Below are 22,311 nucleotides of genomic sequence, written 5' to 3'. Positions count from 1 at the left end.
GCCTTGACAAGAAGATGTTCTTCTACTGTTAATTAAAGAATCGGCATCCATTAGCTGCAGAGCGTCTTCCGGGTGAAAGCAAAACACTTGAAAACAAACTCTAGGGAAATACATTTTTGTCATTTTTTCTGACCTGTGTTAAACACATAGTAAAAGGAGAGAAAATGCTGATTTTACATCTTTCAATTGCCAGTTTTAATTTTAAACAAGAAGCAGGATACAGCTTGACCGGTGAGAGCAACACTGCCTACTTTTGGTTGGAGGAGGAACAGGCCTTCAGACATTTGAACATTTGAGAACCTGTAATAGCTTGCAAAAGCTTACTGCTTGTCTCAAAAATGTGTGCATTCCATAAAAACTTTCAACAACTGAACATCTAAAGATGAAAACCCATTGTGATGTTATTATAAAACATTAACAAACTCATGTGAAAATCGTTAATATATTTTGGAATCTAAAAGACATGAATATCGCAAATATGTTTGTGGATTCGAAAAACGTGAAAATCACAGAAAATATTTGTTCACATGAAAAACAAGTGAAAATGTTTGCATCATTTTGATTCATATCTCCCCTCGTAACTGTGAAGCTATCCTCTGGTGTGTGTGTATGCTGTTGAGGCAAGGCTGCTGGCTGTTTTTGTGAAGCAAAAGAGTCCATCCATGCTGAAGTGGCTAACTGAGAAATACAGTGTACAACGGCATATGAGGCACTAACAACATGTTACCATTGCATGAATAACTAAGTACAGGTTTATGCACCGTACGCAGCTTTTGTAGCCTGCATATTGCTGATTATGAAACCAGTGAGAATTTTATGAGAGCAGGATTATCCGTTTTTTGGCCTCATGTTTGCATTGTGCTCTCGACCCTGCGGGACTTCTTCCACCCTCTTTCGCCACCTCTGCTGTTGCCACAAGCTTGGCATCAAAGGCCCATTAGAAGAGGCCTCTTCTAAATGAACTTGACAGCAAAGCCAAGGCGTGTTGATGTGGGTGGACATGCAAATCAATATTTCACATCATCAGCCGCTGGTTGGCGGAGCATGCAGGCACAGCCCATGTCGCATGTGATTTAGACCACATGAGAAAGCAGGTCCACCAGTTTGGACCACATCTATTTTACGCGTTCATTCCAGCGGTGTTGAACCGCTGCGCACAAAAAACACTTCACCAAAATCGCGTCGAAATGGTTTCTGTTGGCATTTAAAGGATTACCGCAAGCAAAGCAGATGCGGAGTAGCTGTGCAAACATTTAATTGTATCATTTACTCGTATACAAACCCGTTCAGCAATATGTCACAACACAAGTGCGGTTGATGCGGCTTGGCAGGCGCATGAACAGCAAACATGTCAGCTGTAAATTACCTTACACTCAAGGTCACCTTGTGTAAAACGGAAGAAATACAGGCTGATAGTGTAATTCATCTCAACACGGCACAGATATGCATCACATCGTCACAAGCAAATTACATGCACTAGAATTACAATGTTGAGTTCGGATACCTAATAAAGTGCCTTCACCAATAAAGACTTACAAAAATAAGTCACATTGTGTTGTACTATTTAAACAGCTATTGCCCAAATAGAAGGAGAAGCGGGTCCCCATGCGGCGCTGTTAAATCTCCGTCCTTGAATGACTTTCAACTCCACACCATGCTCCCTCAAGGAGACATGTCTTAGCATAATTCTGAGAGCTTAGAAGTCATTGATATGTGCTCCCTCAGCTCTGACAAGCCCACCCTTTCCAGGCATGTGCCGGCTTATTGGCTGTTTGTTGCCAAGTCTGTACCATGCCAGATTTGGCACCCTTGACCGTTAACTGCGTTTCAGTCACACGTACCCTCCCCCAGACTTACTTTACAGCGGTCATATCAACGTTAAATATCCTCACCGGGAACGATATATTGATTGAAGGAATAACATCCTCACTTGTTCCAATCTTTTTACTTTTTCAAACCAGCGTATTAGAATGTTTGACAATACGTTTCTTGTGCATGGGTGGTTTGCCAAATATGGGTATAGATGAGCAAGGTCAAATCCATCCCTACAGTCCCCAGCTGGCACGAACCCAGTCACGGGGTGCCTGCGAGTTGGAGATGTTTTCATGCTGGATGCACAATTTCTCCAGCGTTTACTCTCCTGTCCATTTGCATCACCGACAGTCGGTCTGAGTGACATCGACTAGGAGCCACTGTAGCAGAATACTTTCTTTTTTCTTGACAACGTTTAGTTTTAATATTTAGCAAGTTCTTATCACTATTTCATCATTTTTTCAAATGTTTACAACAATTTTTTTCCTTCTTTTTTTTGCCTAACTTACTTTTGGAATGTAAAGTTGCAAATGGGAAACCTGTGGTAATCCCATTTTTATATCGTATGGCAAAAAAAAATAATAAATAACCTGCAAGTTAATTTTGCCTTTCTTTTAGGATACAGCACAAGTCTCCGGTGTTAGCATCTATCCATTAACAAGAGCCTGGACGTCTCCCGATGCGCGACAGATGTTAGGTGCAATCAAATGCATTAGGAACAATCCTAGATATTAAATGTAAAAAGCAAGTATTTCCTTGCTGACATCACCATTTTACAACACTCTTGCTGTCTCTCCTCTTCTGAAACATTTGGCAACAATCTTTGTGAGATCCCATGTGATCAAATGATTTTTTGTTATAATGTGTGGGGTCCGTTACAGACAAAAAAAAAAAAAGGAAAAGAAAAATCTTCTTAAAATTCGAGAATTCCGTCTGTGTATATCCAGCTATATTCAGGAAAGAGTCGCCAAGTCAATCGGTGTGTCATATGGTGAGAGTACCACTTTTTTCAGGAATGTTTTTAGAAGTAACTGCAGAGCCAACCATTGAATGTGGATGAGCAGACATTTTTGGGATGGTTTCAAACTGTAGTAAAAAATAAACTATGAAACCAGGTCATGTCCCTCCCTGACCCGTCCTTGAGCACAAGATACTGAATCCACAGTAAATGGGAAATATGAAACGTAGATAAGTTCTATACATGTGAAATCCATTCGTACCATGGCAATGTGGATACATTCAAACAACAGAGCTCAACGTAACCTCAGACAATGAAAGAAAACTTGAATGAACAAAATGCATTATAGGAAATATATGACTTTAAGAATATAACTATAATATCTTGGTGCTTAGACCGATAAGTTATAATGTCACCTCCCGTCATGAGCTTTGAAAGTAACTTTAAAAAATGGGATGCTTCCAGATAGACTTGAGTGACAAAATTCATAACAGTCACAAAAGATCAGTGACAGCTAAATCATCATCATAGAGGAGTGAGCGATGAGGCTAATTCTCCAGGATGATAACCCTGTCACACAACGATGGTATATGGAGCACTAAAGAAAAGCATTAGGAGACAAGACAGTGAAGGAGAGACAAAGAGGCTAGATTATAATACCACGTACCCATTTTGCACACAATTAAGCCCAATATGAATTGTACTCTGGCCAAAACTCATGTTAAAATTGGTTTTTATTTATTAGATTCTTATTTAAGAAAGTTGCAGAAGATATATACTGTATATATATATATATATATATATATATATATATATATATATATATATATATATATATATATATATATATATATATATATATATATATATATATATATATATATATTACAAAAAAAATAATCATTGGTGTATCTGTATTTTAATATTTCCCTTATCTCATTGGAAAATTATGAGGAAAGGCAATCTCTTGCCCCATTATACAGGATGATAATCTACAGCATTCTTATATGCAGTACTAAACATTAAAAACTGTTAATATACTTCAACAGTGATTGGAAATAAACGGTATGGTTGATTTTGGACATTTTGTCTACAACTATCTTCTACGGCCATGTGTCTTCTCAATTGATGCGACCAATCATTCCAGGACATACACATTTGCACTTTTCTGCTTGTTTATTTGGGATTAAATGTAAATCAAATGTGAGGTATGAGAAGATGAAACTTGAAGTTGAAAAGATTATCATGGTTGTCATTGTGAAGACAACCTCCATGTTCATTAATGCAAGAAATTTGGAGAGACTTTTAAGTCCTGCAATGTACATAAAGAAACAAAATCAAAACAAAACGGTGTTGAACCATCAAAATCTTGTTTACTTTTTGTTTCCAATTGCACTTAACAAAATGCAGCTAGGCCACACGAAAGAGCAAATCGTGTTTTAATAGACACACAAATCTTAAATAGAATTTTTATTTTATTGAAGCCACATGGAAACATCATTTGGGATTTGAGGCCAAAAAAACATTTTTGCCCCATTTCATCAGTTGAGGTGCTAATCTTTCCCAGATTTTGGAGTATCCAGATGTCAGGCGATGTCTTATTGGAATTTTCTCTCCAGTGCCCTTTATAAATTCTGAATTCATTCCCAATGGCATATTTAACATTTCACAATTGAAGCTTCCCCATTACACATACATCATTCAATTCATTCCTTTCACATTTTCATCATTACAAATATTCACACATTTCAAAAATTCATAGCTATTTTAAAATTACTACCCATAAATCCTCATTCATTCCCATTGTTCTGGCCGTTCTCACCAAAACATTGTAACTTTCTTTCTGTTTTACACCGTTTGAACTTTAACCGATTCCTCCAATTCCCGCCATTTCATGAATTCCATTTTCCTCTTCCGACAATTCAAAATTCCACATCATTCCACCATTCAACAGCCTTTTCGTCTTCACACGCAATTTCGTCAGGTATTGCACATTTTCTAGTTTTTTCTAGGGAATCAAGAGTAGCATTAAAATTTGTCAATATCTCAGTTTCTATTTTTGCTGACATCATCTTGGTTTTACCCTTGTTTTACTCTTGTTACATTCATTTCAGAGGTGCCAGTGAGCAAGGCACCCAACACGCCAGCAGCTCAGTTGAGTCACAAATGCCATGGCTTTGCTTTGTTTACCATACTGTGATGTGTTGAACCTTAGCATTTTCTACACATTCAAATTGTTTTTACAACATCCCTCCCCAATGGGGTCGCCATAATGAGTCAGTCTGTATTTTTTCGCTGACATTTGATGTAAATGTCATTTGTGACAAAGCCCAACATTTCGTCTTTAGGTTTTGTGGTATTGGGGAAGTGACATGGCAACGTTGCACATCTGCATACATTGCACTAAGAATTCATCTCCGTATTAAAAAGAACCTCACTTATTAAAACCCAACACTTACTCTGCCAAATGTTTTTTTTAAATACATATTCTTGAAGTGATCCTGGATTAACAATGTGTAGTCAACCCTTTTTTCGCGGATTAACACAAGATGAAATGCCGTTCTCCCACATAAAATGCTGACAATAATCTAGCATAATCTTACGCCAACCCTTTTAGGGCTGTTTTAATACACATCCCATCTAATAAAAGTAAAGCAGAGCACGAAACCGAAGAACGCTGCAGGTTATGCACGTTTTCTGTTACATAAGGCCAGTATGTCTCCTTTCTTGTGAGTGTATCCTTACACCTGATGAATGACCTGGTTTCATTTATCTCAAGAGACATCTGTGCACATGAAGATGCACGAAACGTCAGGCCTCCGTTTCCCCTCTTCAACCGCCTGTCATGGACTCAATCCTGCCTTTGGATGTGCTCTCCTTTGGGGATGAATCAGACAAGATGTGATGCGTCAACCTCCCCTTTCTCTCCCCCAAAGTATCATCCATCCATCCTTCCTAATATTTTGTCATCCCGTCTCTTTTTTCCTCCTGCTGAGATTAGCTCTGGTTTTCTTCTCTTCCACATGCCGACTTTGTTCACGCCTCTCTGTCTCATTTTATCTCGACCAACCCCCCCTTGAGCTCCCACGCCTCCTTCATTCGTGTCTTGGTAGCGCGGCAGCTCTCGGAGCTGAGGGACGCCCGTGATTAGGACAGAAGAGAACTGGCTGTAAGACAGAGGCAAACTCAGAACTGGGTCATCATTGTTTCTCCGCAAGAGTCTAGAGATGAAAAGCTCCGAGACGAGAGCAGAAAACGACGCGCGGTACAGCAGCGTCAGACCGAGACATTTCTGGGTCTCTGCAAAATAAATAAATAAATAAATAATACTCATGCAAAAATATCAGTGCTGAAACATAAAATTCTACATATGAGCTGAATAAAACATGCCGCTAACCCTGTTTCTCGTCTCTGAGCCCTTCAACGTAATAATCATCCATTAGTCTACTCGGGACACACGGCAGTTATGGAAAGAAGTGCGGCGATTGTGAGATTTTGCGCCGAGCACCATTTTTTTTTTCTAATTCTTGTCCTCTGCAGTCATCTCTCTCTTGGCGTTGCAGCCTTTTAACAGCCACTCTGACAGGGTCTGTCCCACTGGCCTACCATTCAGCACTTATCATGTGCACCATTTCCTCTCATCGGTCCCCTCTGTGCGCTTCTTCCATCTCCTCCTTGTCACGGCGCCTTCAGCCATTTCCCATAAAGCCACTTTGATTGCTGTGTAGCTGTGGTGAAATTCTGTGCTTGCTCACATCCTGCATATGCTGGGGGCTGGACCCCCCTCTCCAATAAACTGGTGATGTCCCTACCTTGGCCAGGGTACGCATCATGAGAGGTAATGGAACAAGCCGGATGGGATAGACACCAGCAAGCCTGCGACTCTTGCGAGGATAAGCAGCTGTAGAAAATGGATGGAGAATTACAATGTCACAAGTTTTCAACAGGAGGCAGAGGACTGTATCATCCCATTGAGCATCGAGGATGGAGGTAAGAAGGATAAAAATAAAGTTAGACATAAACTGAGGAAAACACTGAAAACAAGAATGACAACAGACACGGTGGACAGAATTCAAGAATTAATTCATGCAAATCTAATTTTTTCTCTTACTTTATGTTATCTGTATGCCACTTAGATCAGGTTTTATGCATCAGGTTTCTTGTGCTTGATTTGTTGGGTGTTGCAAAATGAGTGTCAATCAACACGTTAGCGTAGATACTCATTGGTTGGTATTGAGTTTGACATAATCTGTTAGGATCATGTTGTGGGTAGGAGGGCAAATTCAGGAACGAAAGGAATTGAAAATTGAAGAGCATGTGCTTGTTGTCAGACAAATGAATGGTAAATGTAACTCTTAAAAACACACCCAAGGTACTTTTGATAAAGGTAGAGTGACATGCATTCTTTGGAAGAATGAGCATGCTTAGGACAGAAGCAGCAAAAGTTTAGCCTACCACATAAATGCAAAGCACCTGGCCCCGACCCCAGCCACAGCTAACGCTAGCATCAAATATGCTAATGCAAGTTCTTCACCAGACTGAACTGAAGAGCAGCCTGCATTTGACCGAGTCTGTGAAAGATAGAATCGGTGATGTTTTAATGGTCCCCCTCTAATTATTTGGTCATTTAAAAATGAAAACAGTATCAGCCCTCCTGATGGACCAAAGTAAAATTTGCAGCCGGCACCTGTGACCATTCTCAAATTCAACAAGGTATGCGATTACAACTGCATCTTTCAAAGTCTGTTAAAGAAATTAAAGACTATAGTCACTTTTTATTGACCTATATTAACCTTTTGATCTACTACATTAACACAATGAGTCTAAAGTAAATAACAACTCTGTGAGAGGGTTCTTCTTAGATTATTTTTAGATATTCACTGTATAATTAGATCTATTATTTACAGTTTTGTTTTGGTTTATCTCTTGGCATTACTACTTTAATATAATACTGTAGAATTTCCTCAGTTTAAGATTACCTGGATATTTTTGTTTGGAATAATGTTCAAAACCTTCTAGAACGATTATGAACCGTCCCTGATAATTTTATTGTGTTGTCGGTGCTTCTTTGAAGGCGTGAAAAGATGCATTTGTGGATTGTTTTCATTTAGAGAGGTTTTAGTACTTTAATTGCCAATGGCGGCAAACATAGAGAGTCCTTTACTGCCACCTAGTGTGGGATTTAACATTTGAGGATGCAAATCATGCCTTGAAACATGGAGCAGGTTTGAAAAGGATTTACCAACACATATGTATGTATACATCTTTTCACGTAAACCTGTATGTGACTTTTTCAAGTGTCAATTTTACTAACATCAATTCATATTTCAAATGTATCTTCACATCTCTGTGATGGATTTGTAATATAATTTCTTCTACTCTGTTTTAAATTATACTAAGAATATATTTTTCTGTGCTCAATATGACCATGATAACTTTTCATGTAGCTTTTATTAAATCTTGTGAATAGACACAGAGACGGGCCGTTATGTTCTCTACATCTTAACAAGAGCGTATTGGAGATTGAATAATACTTGCGCTGACCTTTCTCAGTCGATCTGCCAGGAAGTAAGTGGAAGGCAATTTTGCCAACAAATTTATCTCATGCACAGAAAACTTCACACTTAATCCTTGTGACCTTTTCATTAGCCTTTTAACTGTATGGTGTACAGTGTTACAATGTAGCTCAGCTCCTGAAAAGCCTATGCACACACACACACACACACACACACACACACACACACACACACACACACACACACACACACACACACACACACACACACACACACACGTGTATATATATATATATATATATATATATATATATATATATATATATATATATATATATATATATATATATATATATACAAATAAGATGATGACTGTATTACGGTATGTATGGTTTGTTAATGTTGTTGTTTTTTCAGTCTTGGCTTTTATCCAAACCTCCTCCGAATCTGTGCGGTGTGTACAAAATGTGCACAAAATTAATGATAAACGTGTCAGAAAGTGATCTAACACTGTTGTTAAAAAACTCAACTATATGTCAAGCTTTTTCAGCTTTCTCTGCCATATTTTTTATGCTTTTTTACTTTCTTTTTACACCAGTCCTACATGTTTCTGACTTTTACAAGACAATGATTAGCAATTATTTTTAATGATTAACAATTATTTTTGATTAAATTAACTACTGGAACTAAAACTGGTATTGTGCTCTGAGTGAAAATGTTATGTAATTTGCTTGGATGGATGGATGGAAGGATGGACGGGTAGATTACCGGTATGTGTGTTCTTTTTTTTTTAATGAGTTGGGGCGGCTTGTGAATTCTGCCAGTAGATGGCAGTATATCCTCAAATTGTGTGGATTTGCCTCATACACAGGAATAATCCTGGAGGGACAGAGGTCAAATAACACAATACATCTGACCAAGAGCGGGTCAACACATAAATATCTCCCGGGACTTTCTTAAGCACCGAGTGCAGCTACTTAGAGTGAGATTTGCCAGAGGAAAGGGCAGAAGCCCCACTTCCACGTCAACCAAATGAAATCCAAAGCCCCTGGGATTTAGCAGCGGCCCTCCCAGGCCTTCCAGCAAAATATCACTCCTGAAATAGTTCTAAAAAACAAAACAAAGGTGACAGGTTTCATGATTAGTGAGACTTTTGTTATGCTTCAATTGAGACATTAAGCCCCCCCTCCCCATACGCCACTTAAAGAATGTCTAAAGTGTCTTAATAACATGTTAGTGAGACATCAAATTCCCCTATCTTTTATCCACCTATGGTTATTGTCGAGATGGAGCCTTTGGTTAAAACGTTCCATTCTGGACTGGTCATAGAAAAAAAAAATCCACGATTCACACTCATGTGTCAATGGACAGTTATGGATTCATGGAGGGGCCCCTAACGATTAACTCTTTGAAGGAGTAACTTGCTTCAACCTATTTTAAAGTATGACTGAGTGTTTGTTTAGTGTTTAGTGGACAGGAATTCCCTTGCTTCACATCAGACCTGTTTGCATTTTATTAGCTTGTGTGGGATTTGGGCAGGAAACCAAAGCTAATGCTCCCTCTTCCACTTCAAACGGATGTGAGGCACCCTGAGATGTCAAGGGGCGGGACCATTGTTGAGGTAGCGCAAGGACGGAAAGAAGAAAGGGTTGGGGGGCGGGGGGGGGGGGGGGGGGTGTCTCAGGAGTGAGCAGCTGCAGCTGATAGGGCGAGAAGAGAAATGTAGCTTCAGCCGACTCACCTCAGAGCTTATCGGTGTGCGCTGGATGTTGTTGCCGAGGCTGTTAAGGCGAACCAGATGTAGTACAGGTTGCACAGTGCCACTATGTGTTAGGTACAGCCTGGGTCAACCAGAGGCGTCTTGGCAATAGAACGAGAGGAGGTTGATGTTCATATAAATGTGCTGCAGATGTTCTGACTAATGTACTGTAAAAGGTCTTATGGCTCATCTTCCTTTCTCATTCGGATGTTTTGAGTGCCAGCGAGTGGTGTATGGTAGCAGGATTGTGTTTTCTGGTTTTTCTTGGTCACCGGGGCTTACTTCCTTTGCCAGCAGCGGTGTTAACAGGATGGTGTCTCATTTTTCCCAGTGTTAATTCATGTCCATAAAGACAGCCATGACACACAGTCTCCTCTGCCTCTGCAAGTGCTGCCCAGCTCTGTCTGAACTTCATCACCCGTCTGCGTGGACTGAAAGAACATTCCCGTTGCCTCTAATTGTGACCATAAGCATTTTGATCACTGTCAGTCTTTCGACTTCTTTTTACATCCTGACATTTCGTTGTGTTGTGGTTTTGGATGACTTCTCAGAAAACTGAGCTAACACTTCCTGAGGTATGACATTATGGTCTATCTGTGTTAGTTTACAAGTTGTGGCCTGGTCAACTTTATTTTCCCTTGCGTGTGCCAAAGACTTCAATTTGCCAGAATCATATTTCTCCTACTCTGTGAATGTTTTTTGGCAAGCAGCATCTCCCATCCGCATTACATCGAGCTCCATTTCTTTTTATTGCCAAATTATATTACACTGGTGAGTGACCGGTGACCTTTCTCATCAGCCGATGAGAAAAACCGGTTTCTTGTCCTTCGGCTCTTTGGACCCCCAGCAGCCTTAGCCGGTGGCTGGTACTGTTTGCACTGTCAAGCCTGCACGATCGGCTGGCTCTTAACGAGGGAGAACGAGGCAGAAATGAGGCATTTCTGCAGCCAAGGGTTGATTCCCATAGCCCGATGGTTTGCATTACAACATAAAAAAAGCCAAACGTGACTCAACTTCCAAAATAGCTGTACGTGTGTGTATAATATAGGATGCACGGTTTTCAGGCATGAATGTAACTAGATGACATCTTTTCTACGGGAGTTCCCCAGTGCAGCGTCAAGCATTCATTGTTTCACCCTTAGGAATATATGCTGACAGAGCTTTGACAAACATACTCAAGAAAGCAAATTCAATGAATGAATGAATAAATTAATGAATGAACTGTAGCAAATTGAATGCATGTTAGGGTGACTATCAGGGGTGCAGGAACTTTCTGATCCCCGGAGATTTTGTAACCTTGTCTCAAACAGAACTAATACTCTTTCCAAGTAAGTTGCTCATCAATGAATATCCCAAGGAATCTCGGTGACAGAACTCAAAAATTCCTTCTCTGTTAATACGTATTCCCACTGAATCCAAATTATAATTCCTTTTCCTTTTCATGTCAATTTATTGGTTTGAAACGATTTTAAAAATGCATCAAGGCCAATGTTATTTCACCTATGAGAGTAGAAAAAATATTTATTATTATTATTTTATTATTATTTCAGAAACAAGTAAATTAGTATAATCTGCAAATAATACTGGACACTAGTTATCTGATATTACAGTAAGATCGTTTCACATACATATGAAACAACAATGGCCCTAAAATGCATTTTTGTGGTCCCCCAGATGATGTCATACAGTATGCTTGTTAGATTCCATACCATTTATAGTATAATACATATTGTACTTTGTTGTACTACCATGAAATCAATATGAACATAAACGTTTATTTGACGTGACAGTGTCTTCAATTAATTGTGACATATTTAATGTAATAACTTGTCATTGCTGACATTTAACATCCAACTGCATGTTTTTCTTCTGGATTGCTACAGATTTCATTTCTCTTTAATTGTAGCTTGTAACACACAACACATTTCAGTTACATGGAATTTGTCTGACCACAAGGGACACAGTATGAGCAGTGTACATAGATAAATGATAAAGTAGAAAAAATAAGACGCTCAGAGGAACGTAGAGTCTCATGATTGTAAACAAGTGGGAATTTACTGTACCTCATTTCATGTCATTTACTACAAAATAAAATGGAGGGGGCAAAAACAAATGCTACCTATTTGAAATATGTGATAGAAGTGACAAAAAGAACCTATGGGCAATAGAAATGATACAACTAGCCAGAATATTATTTGTATTAAGATGTTTTTTTCCCCACGTTTAATTTAAAGCATTTCTAGGGTGTATGTCAGGCTGCTGTAGTGCCCTGCGCGTTTAAGTACTGAACAGACATACGACTTTTGCGCCAGTATAAGTCCTGGTGCATATATCGACGGTGACAACGTAAACAAACCTACTGAGATTTTGCAGTGGGAAAAAAGTAAATAAATAAAAGCACACCAGCACCGTAACATTACCACAAGACCTTGTGGTTGTAACTGCAATCAGCAATTAACATTAGTACCGCAAAAGAACTATTGCCAATACAGTGAATAAATGAACCGAATATCTAGATTAAATCAAGATGAAAAAAATAAATGTTTCCACAATCGTCAACCATTTTTGGTTTCTTTTTCTCGCTAATTGTTTGTGGTCATCTACGAACCCCCATTGTCGTCAGATGGCCATTAGCCTGCTCAGTGATGGGGTTTCCATGGTGATCACATCTGTGTCTGCTTGGAGAGGATTAGGGTTAACCATGTGCTGTAGGATAAGAGGGGGTTGATGTGAAGTGAGGGTCACGGGGGGTCGACGAAGCACAATAATCTGAGCACTGGGTAGCCGAAAGAGAAGGTCATTCAGTTCTTCTTCTGAAAAGTTGACCACTGGCGATCCATTCACCTCCACAAGTCTGCAAAGATTTTACAAATAGAAATTGTCAGTTTAAAGCTATTTCATCCCACAAATTCCCACGCTCAGGTTCAGTGTTGCACCTAACGGTTGTTTTAATAATCTGTTAAACTGCAGATTATTTTGTTGAATGAATGTAGAATGTTTCTAAAATAAAAGTATATGAACTTAATCTTAAATGAACACAATGATAATCACTCGGTTTTATGAAGAATATAATTCATTTGTGTGTGTGTGTGTGTGTGTGTGTGTGTGTATATATATATATATATATATATATATATATATATATATATATATATATATATATATATATATATATATATATATATATATATATATATATAGTGCTAACTATTGAGAAGAAACATTCAAAGTTAGGATATTCAGGTTTTCAGAGTTGCAACACAATGGCAAAAACGAGCTTTTGTCCCTGGCAACCAATGTTATACAAGTACCAAGCACTAGTTCCATCAATGTTTGCTGTGATTTTTTTTTCTAGTATTCTTTTTACAGATCTATAGTAAGTTACCTGTCATCCACACAAAGTTGCGAGTTGTCCACCTCAACCACCACTAAGCCCCTGCCCTCTGTGTAACGACATGTAAAACCATAGCAGCCGTCCAGTTCGCGATGCTCCAGGAAGGCCAGTAGCATGGTGGGAGACTGTGGTGACACGAGCTGACTCAGGTTACCAATGGTCATATTCTTTCTCTGGGCTTTCTCCTGAATTCAGAAAAGATTCTTACTTTACATTGTCAGTATTGACATGCGGTATGTGCATTAATTCAGTTACATGCACTCTCATTAGTTGCAATTTTATAATAAATAAAATACTAAATTTAAAAAATTAAAAGTGATATTAAGAAAAAAAATCCAGAAGTGCTAATCCATAGACTTCAGTATTAATAGTAATAGTGAAGTCTGTGGCTGATCACTCATCCGACCACACTGAGCACTCACTATAAACATGTGCAATAAAAAAAATAAAAGAAAAAACTGAGATAAATTATTATGCTTTTGCTTTGGAATATTAAACTTTATCTAGTAAAATGTAGGATTTTTTTTTAATTTTGTAGTATTCAATTCTCCATATAATGCAGTGCTTCTCAAATAGTGGCGCGAGGTGATGCCAGGTGGGGCGCGGATGACCCCAGGGAAAAGGCTTTGTTTTTGTCAGTGGTCCTCTCCCAGCCGAAAGGCCGTGGGTTCGATCCCTCGCGGTTCGATTCTTGGCCAAGACACTGAACCCCCAGTTGTTCCTGATGCTGCGCCATCAGTAGGTAAATGACTAGTTAGTGTAAAGTGCTTTGAGTACCTAAGGTAGAAAAAAGCTATATAAGTGAAAGTTCATTTACCAAGTCCATTCATGTGTAGTGTAATTGCAATAAAATAAGAATTTCCTTTTTTTTTTTTTTTTTTTAGTTTTGGATTCTTTTATGCACTTTGTTATTTTTTCTGTTTGAGACTATTCTGTAACCCATATAAACACTGTAAAAAATAATTAATAGTTGTTGAAAGTTGATTTATATTGTTTTTTTTTAAATTTTGTTAATGTTAAAAAGGATACAGGTCCAGCTATATTTACAAGGTATACCATTTTTTTAGGGAATAATATTATTTGTAGTCAACGCGTCAAGGGGGACTTGGCAAAATATGATCGAGAAGCACTGGTGCAATGAAACGCATTAAAGGTAAGTTACTGTAAGAAATTGATTTCATCTTTTTTCGAAGGATGTGTACATGTATCTTTAACTTGACAATGGGACACATGAGGTCAGGCTTTGAAAATAACTTACAAAGTGCATGTGCAAAAACACTTCATATACTTTAAATCATATCATCACATGTAAACATCGTTAAAATGTTGATTTATATCTCTCATATATGTAATTTCCCTGGAAATTACTCTATTTTCTAAGAGGCAGACGATTACAGATACCGCTGTGGCAAAGTCCTCGGAAGATAAGAGTGCGTGTGCGTCAAAGCTCGCAGACCACCAAGACGTGATGATTAGCGTTTGAGGACATCACACCACAAGTAGCTTGTGGGGATCAGAAATAACTTGTGAGCCTGACCGCTGAATTCCTCAGTTCCTTTATCCAGCTTCTTGGCGTCCTACCCCCGCCCTTTCTCTGTTAAGCGTGTGAATGTTTTACAGCAATTGATGCCGCTTCACCGGGTTCAGGGGTCAAAACATACGCTCCTCTCGCCTCAGACGAGAGAGCCAGACAGGATATAGCCACAGAAATGCATCTGAAGCTCCTTGCAAAGTTCACGCTAATGCGCGTCATTTTCTCTTAGTTACCCTCAATGTTGGAATGACGTCCAAAGATGGAGGGCATTTTCTCATGTTTATCCGCATGATTTGATCAAACCCTAACCCAGCAAGGGCAGCCACAGGCCACATAGGCTCAAGATGAAATAAAAGATAGATTGAAATATTACTCAGGGCAGTCACCAAAGACCTTTTTTTTGGCTAAGTGCGCCTTTTGAAAAATTATGACAACTTATTTAGCTAAATAGAGCAGAGGAATATATTTCCTCTGCCATAATAGTAAAACAGATGTACTGATTTTTAATTTGACAACCAAATCACCCATCCATCCATTTCTCTCCAGTCTGTCTTAGGTCGTTCTCCGGGACCTCCTATCGGCGAGTGAGGCCAGGAACACCTCAAAAAGGAGCCATTCAAGAGGCATCCTAAGCAGCTGCCCGAGCCACCTCAACCGGCTTCTTGCAACGCAGAGGAGCAGCGGCTCGACTCTGAAATTATTTTTATGCAAAATAATGATCTTGAGAAACAGAATTTGCCACTCGCTGTTGAGAGTAAATGACATTTCATGTGCTCAGGCTCAGTTAACAACCAATCACGGCTCACCTGTTTTATTAGGTTTGGTCATGTGACAGTTGCAAGCTGAGCTGTGATTGGTTGTTACCTGAGCCTTGAGTACATTTGCCGTCTCTTTTTGTCAAATGCATTTCCAATATTCACTCTTGTCGTATGCTTCAATCGATGAAGGGGAAAAGTGTAATTGGTTACTTTAGATATGCATAGCTAATTAAGTACTTAAGTAATTGATTCCTTTCATCAATTTCAACACAGACAGTACTATAGTACTTATTGGCATTCATTACATACTTAAGTACATAAATGTAGTACTTATAGTACTGAAAATTGTCCATTGCTTTGGTACTTGAGTATCTCAAGTAATTCATTACTGTAGTAATTCAGTCATTTATCACATTCATTTATTTTTAATTCATCCACCATTTTCAGACCTTCCTTTAGTCAAACATTTGAATTTCTTAACCAAGCCAGTGTCCTTTACACTGTCATCGTAAGTTATATTTCTGACTGAACAAATGCGCTGCAATCCTTTAGCTTGCCAATTCGTTGAAGTGTCCATTTTGTTTGTCTTTCGAGGCATATTTTTTCAGAAAATGTTGGTTGAACAAATTTTACAACGTGAGGTCTTCCTCATCAGATATTCCACTGTAGTATAATCGTGTAAATACAAGCCACAAATTTGCAAGCGCACACGTTCATCTCAAACAGTAAAACCATAAGCAAGCAAGGACAAGCAAACGCATTATTCTTTCAATTTCCCCTCTTAGGGAGTCCGTCTGAAGTTTTTGTCCAAGCTAAGACGCTTGTTTAAAATCATTTCCGCTATTTGTTGTGCTTCTCCGCCGCCCTTCGCGCTCCCCCCCTCTTTCTTGTTCCCTTCCCTCTCGGCTGCTTTATTGATGCTCGCCAGTTGGAAGAGATCCTTGGAGATTAGGCGGCCAATGATGAAATATTTCCTTATTGTCTGCAATGCGGGGCAGCCTACGAGACCAAACACAGGGCGGTCTGCTCCTTATTAGAGCAGTGGCTGCATCAGTTCCCAGGCTGCTCCTCAGTCCTGACCTGTGTGTTAACTCTGATTAGGTCATATGATAAACATTAACGCTGCTGCTTTTCCCACAAGCTCGGCACCTAAAAAAGCGTGGCCTGGGGCAGCAACGTGACACGGGGCACCATTGAAAGGCCGAGCCGCGTGTGTCCTTTCATGGCACCTCGTTAGGCCTTCTCCAGCGGGATAAAAGATCCACATTAAAAAAGAAGTGGGCTCCTCCGGGGATAGATGGAGATAGTTTTACACATCCTGGCTCATTTCCCCATTGCGCTCTCCCAGTGTCTTTTGTCGCGCACATTCCATTGTTGGTATGGTCACAGGCTCTCGGGTGTCAGCGCTAAAACAACATTTTCTCAGACCAAGTGCATGACCGTCCACAATCCCTGGCTTTTGTGCCCATACCCAAAACGGGACACCCTGCGCAGCTTTAACCAACAGCGGGGCGAAGATAACGGGGCATTGTGTTCTCGGGCACGAAAACCGACGCGATGAGATCAAAGATGATGGCTACAATAGGGTCAGTGACCTTGACACCAGGAAGTCATTTATACCATCAATGTCTCAGATCTTTTGTTACTTTGCAGACAATACAAGACCTTCGCCGCGTAAAACTCGAACGGACGTCAACTCAGTATATAGCTCTTTCAAGTGTTCACCAAATCAAATAAATAAAATGAATGAAGCAGCTGGTTGTTTTTTTGTCCATCTGTCTGAAAGTTAGCATTTTGATTCGGGACGCTTATATTGGCTCAATTGATGGCATAGTGATGAAAGGTTCACCTCCAATATGCGCTTGGTTAGATTAAGGAAATGGTTGGACCAGGCTGTACCATTTCCTTTCTGTTCATGAAATATCAGAGACCCAAAAACGCCAAAAATATAATGCATTCCAATACTCCACCAAGCGAAACAACTCCACTTAATCACAACAATTCTAGCTTCTTTGCTTTTCATGTTTGGAGGTAAAAATAATGTGGTGTGCTGAATCTCAGTTCATTTTTAGCAATCAAAACATTATTATTCCCACAACTAAACAATTTTCCCACATACCAACTGACTGCTTCTCAAGCTATCTACCAAACTTGTTTCAATGTCAACATTATGGCAGTCCAGACTATTGCGGGACTTTATTCGATATAATGAAGTACCTTAATATAACTGTCCTGCAGGACATTTTGGACATGTGCCACCTGGCGGTTGAGATGTACCATCGTGATTTCTTCCTTAAACACCTGGCAGTTGAGCTTCATTTTCTCCAAAAGACGAACGTCTAGCTGTCTGGATGAAAAGTCAACAAATGTAAACATGCGGTTTAACACATGGCCAAATTGTGTAAGATTTATAGTGGCATGAAAATAGCTTCAAGGAATGATGCCCAACTCCACTGCATCCTTCAAACTTCAAACTACAACCACAATTTTTCTTAATTCATGCCTCTCTGACAATATAAAGAAAACCAGTCATACTTATTAGATGTACCTAATCAAGATTTTGTGTATGTCTACATTAAATTTGTGGCAGCAAATTAGCCAGACTAGGAGTAAGGAATTTGACAAATGCCATTTTAAATTCAGATCATCAAAACAGAAGACATTTTACTTCTTTCTTTGAGCGGCTGGGTTGTTAATATGATCCCGGAGGGTCTGAAGACTTTGCTTTTTGTCGCTTAGTCTTCTTTGGAGCAGTTCCAGTTTCTGCTCCAACTCGGCTGAGTCGAGCATTTCAAAATCCCCGTCGCCATCAGATTTCTTCAGCTCTGAGCAAAATGCTACTAAGCCAAGGTGGAGCTCCTGCACCTTGAGGCCAAGAGAGGTCAATCAGCTGGCGCAGTATATTTCAAGGATGTTTAATTCAATCGAAAAACACTCCCTAACCTGGAGAATGACATTTTGTAGTGACTCCACTTGCAGGTTCAGCTCCCTGATTCTCTCCTCCTTTTGTATTCCAGAAGAGTTGTTGGCCTCCGGGCTGTTTTGGGTGGCGGTATTCTACATGCAATACCTTTTATCATTTATTTTTATAATAATACGATTGATGTTGTAGGAAAACAACCGAACTTACCCTTTTACACAAATGCAACTCCAGCTGCCTGTCAGAGGGGGATGTCAGCAGACTCCCGATCTGCTGATCCTGAGAGAGCTCAGCCGTGGAATCTGGAAATAAAAGCAGATGTGCACATGATGTCTTCATGCTGTTGTGATGAAACGCCAATGTGTTGTAAGCCCTATTTTTTTTTTGTACCTCTCTGCTCTTTCAGCGAAGAAAGGCTTCTCTCTTCTGTCATTCCCAGCATTCGGAGACATGAGTCCATTATTTTACCCACTGTTGTTTCTTTCGGTGTTCTGAGGTAAACAATTTGCTCTGATGCTACAACACACAGGAAGTTTATTTCAGCACAAGAACATCTTGGGCAGAGAATTGATTGCAACTGGACTGGTCTATAGTGGCAGGACGAATATAGACACCCAAACATTCACGTTTACATTAACACCTAGACTACACAAAAAAGCAAGAGCCCAGACTTGGACCTCAAACCTCACTGTGAGTCGGACATGTTAACCACTAAACCATGATGCCTCCTATAATTATCATCAAACTAATAATACTGTATTCCCCAATCATACAACCACATTGAATGCAATGCCATTTTTCTCGTCAGCTCTCTATAAATTCCAAAATCTGCATGAGTTCCGGAAAACATCCCAGTCCAAAATGCCTAATGTACGCTGTCAGAAATTAGACACTGTTTATTCAACATCAACTGGAACCCTAATTAGGAGCATCATTGGTGTCAACTGTTGTTTTCTTTGTTTTGTTTTGTTTTTTTAAACTTACTTATTCTTTTGCTTGTTTCATGGAATGGGTAAATCCAGTTAGAGCCTCAAGCTTGGAAAATTAAAAAAAACGAACCGCAGAACAGAACAGGATGTTCAGAATTTGCTGGCATGTTCTCTTCATTATTTACGCTCCTGTTTGTTTTTTATGTATTTATTTATTCATTTTTAGCAGGAATCGTCAATAATGTCCTTGGATCATTGTAACACACGGCATATTAAGTCACCCAAACATGTCCAAGATGTTTATAATCCAAATGCAGTATTTGTTATTTGCATTCATGTACCAAGAACAGCAATAATATTGCCTGGTCATATGGACTGGAGGTGTGCACATTTATCCAAATCTTTTGGGAAATTTTGGGTTTGAAAACCCACTCACAATGTGATAAAGGCAATATTTAATGTATATTTGTGTGTTACGTTCAGTTTTTTTTTTCGGCGTTTTTAGACATCATGCATCAATTTGACACGGAGTCATGTGTAATCATCCTAAAGCTTCTGAAAGTTTTTTTCTGCAAACTAACAAATCCTTTTTCAAGTCCTTTTTCATCCCTGACAAACAACAATAAAATTCTTGGGTCTTTTTGACCATAGTTTTGCTTACCTATCAAAAAAGTTGCAAAAATCATTCATCAAAAATGCATACGATAATATTTTAATGGACATGTTGATGATACATAAAACAAGAGTGTGTCTTATTCCGAAAAAACTTTATTCACCATTTACCTTTACTTTCAAATGGGTCAGTTTAACCCAACAACATAATAGGCAAAAAATGACCGGCATTGTGAGGGTTCAAGTTTCTTCAACCCAGGTAATGACTAAAAGAAATTATTTAATGCCCACTATTATTTAACTAATTGAAAAAGGATGTATAGATAGTCAACATTTTTTGATTTCACACTGAAGCTGGAGGTGAAATAAACATTTCTTGAAAGTATGTTTGATCACAAGAAAATGAACAAAATTATGCATAGCCACAAGAAAAATTTTAAACTTGCAATATTTTGAATTCATGCTTTTTATACTACATGAAGACATTTAAAAATGACAAATTATTACTACTATGTGCGTGAATCGACCACACGTCTTTTTGACAGTTTTCGTGAGCCATAACAAAGCTTTTCAAAAGATAAACGGTTTTAAAAAGAGACTACTGTTCCATCCCTACCATTACTCACCATTTATAGTAACTTCGATCAACTGTGAATTCCTCCGAGCTGTGTAGTTCGAGCTGCTTTGTCTATGATTGAAAAATAACAGCAAGGAAATAGCTTGACAGTGCAAACTTGTACTGAGGTTAATGAGTGTAGAGCAGGGGTGGGCAACTCCAGCCCTCGAGGGCCGGTGTCCTGCATGTTTTCCAGTTTTCTCTCCCTAACACACTTGATTTAAACCATTAGCTCATCAACAAGCTCTGCTGGAGCTTGAGAATAATCCTAATCATTTGATTCAGGTGTGTTTGAGAGGGAAAACAGGAAAACATGCAGGACACCGGCCCCCGAGGCCTGGAGTTGCCCAACCCTGGTGTAGAGCGTACCTGATTTTGAGGGATGTTCGATTCATGCTTAGACAGTTCACGTGCGGTGAGGACTTGGATTTGATCATGGGCATGAACGTTTCTACATGATTACTGACGAAGGATCCTCCTCGGGAGGAAACATTTAAATCACTTAAGTTGGTGAAACACTGGTTGAGCTGCATTGGGAGCATTGCAAGCTTACCCAAAGAACTGGGTTGGTGCAGCTCATTAGAAATTGCTGAAAGGAGTTGCTCCTTGTCTTTCAGGGTGTTGATGCGTAAGGTCTCAAGAATGTTGACATTTATTGATGCTATGTCTGCTCCACATATGTTTGCCTCTGCAAAACAAACATTTTATGCATTGCGCATACAGTAATTAGCCATATCTCTATTTTCTTTTCTATATTTTTTTTTACCTTTTAATCAGTATCTGAATGAATAACCATGTCATACCGTGTATGAAATGCCATTGATACCTGCTGCTGATTTTAATTTATCATTTTGTAATAAATTGGAAATTATTGTATTATATTATTTATTATGAATAAATAAGTTGTTGGTTACAATGTGAAGAAAAAAAAATATAAAAACACAGTGGGGCCTTGAAATATTCTGATTCATTTCATGACTTGTACCTCAAACTCTCATCTCAAATCATCTTTCCCCGTTAAAATGAATGGAAAGGTCAATAATTTGTTCCAGCCTCCCAAAAAAAAGGATTTTGAAATGTGCTTTTATCGAGGAAAATAACCCTTTATAATATAGCACTCTAAAGTGCAGTTATAGATAACATAAGTGAATCTAATACTAAAAATAAAACAGTTGCGCAATGATTGATTAATGAACTCTGTGGCTCCTTCCTTTGCCACCTGGGGCAGTATAATACAAACATTTGAATACACACTGAGATTGTCACAACTATGCTCAGTAAACTGTAGTCATAGTCAAAGTCGTTTTAATAAAAAATAAAATTACACCAGTTGACTATTGTTACATTGTCTTGCGACGTGTTGCTCCATTGAACATGTTCAATTGCATGTTTCTTAAAATGATTCTAAAAATGGTTGTTTGCCCATACAGTATATGGCGTTTATCATTGTTCAAATTAAACTAGCTGCTAAGCGAACACTCTTAGAGCACCATCATAATAATT

General features: G+C 38.9%; 1 protein-coding gene and 1 long non-coding RNA gene across 5 annotated transcripts in view; one reads left to right on the top strand and one right to left on the bottom strand.

Annotated features, from left to right (window-relative positions):
- Positions 1 to 6,303: 6,303 nt before the first annotated feature.
- On the top strand, positions 6,304 to 17,485 carry LOC148420276 (uncharacterized). The gene is made up of 2 exons (XR_015866433.1): positions 6,304 to 6,760; positions 15,520 to 17,485. It is a non-coding gene; the product is annotated as an uncharacterized LOC148420276 (long non-coding RNA).
- The window catches only part of LOC148420275 (uncharacterized), a 33,196-nt gene continuing 22,685 nt past the window's right edge, over positions 11,801 to 22,311 (bottom strand). The window contains exons 7-16 of one of the 4 annotated variants that reach the window (XM_088421880.1): positions 21,362 to 21,496; positions 21,178 to 21,286; positions 20,819 to 20,880; positions 19,042 to 19,167; positions 18,862 to 18,953; positions 18,675 to 18,788; positions 18,400 to 18,596; positions 17,949 to 18,078; positions 13,431 to 13,624; positions 11,801 to 12,899 (exon numbers count right to left, since the gene is read on the bottom strand). In XM_088421880.1, coding sequence (XP_088278006.1) covers positions 12,665 to 12,899; positions 13,431 to 13,624; positions 17,949 to 18,078; positions 18,400 to 18,596; positions 18,675 to 18,788; positions 18,862 to 18,953; positions 19,042 to 19,167; positions 20,819 to 20,880; positions 21,178 to 21,286; positions 21,362 to 21,496 — 1,394 coding nt within the window. In that variant the 3' untranslated portion in view covers positions 11,801 to 12,664. Of the gene's footprint in view, positions 12,900 to 13,430; positions 13,625 to 17,948; positions 18,079 to 18,399; positions 18,597 to 18,674; positions 18,789 to 18,849; positions 18,954 to 19,041; positions 19,168 to 20,818; positions 20,881 to 21,177; positions 21,497 to 22,311 lie in introns of all 4 variants that reach the window. The other 3 variants (XM_088421877.1, XM_088421878.1, XM_088421879.1) reach the window with 3 other exon arrangements.

This window comes from Hippichthys cyanospilos, chromosome 8, assembly GCF_059441005.1.
Source record: "Hippichthys cyanospilos isolate Australia breed blue-spotted pipefish chromosome 8, RoL_Hcya_1.0, whole genome shotgun sequence".
Lineage (NCBI taxonomy): Eukaryota > Metazoa > Chordata > Actinopteri > Syngnathiformes > Syngnathidae > Hippichthys > Hippichthys cyanospilos.
This window is presented reverse-complemented; position numbering and strand designations above follow the sequence as displayed.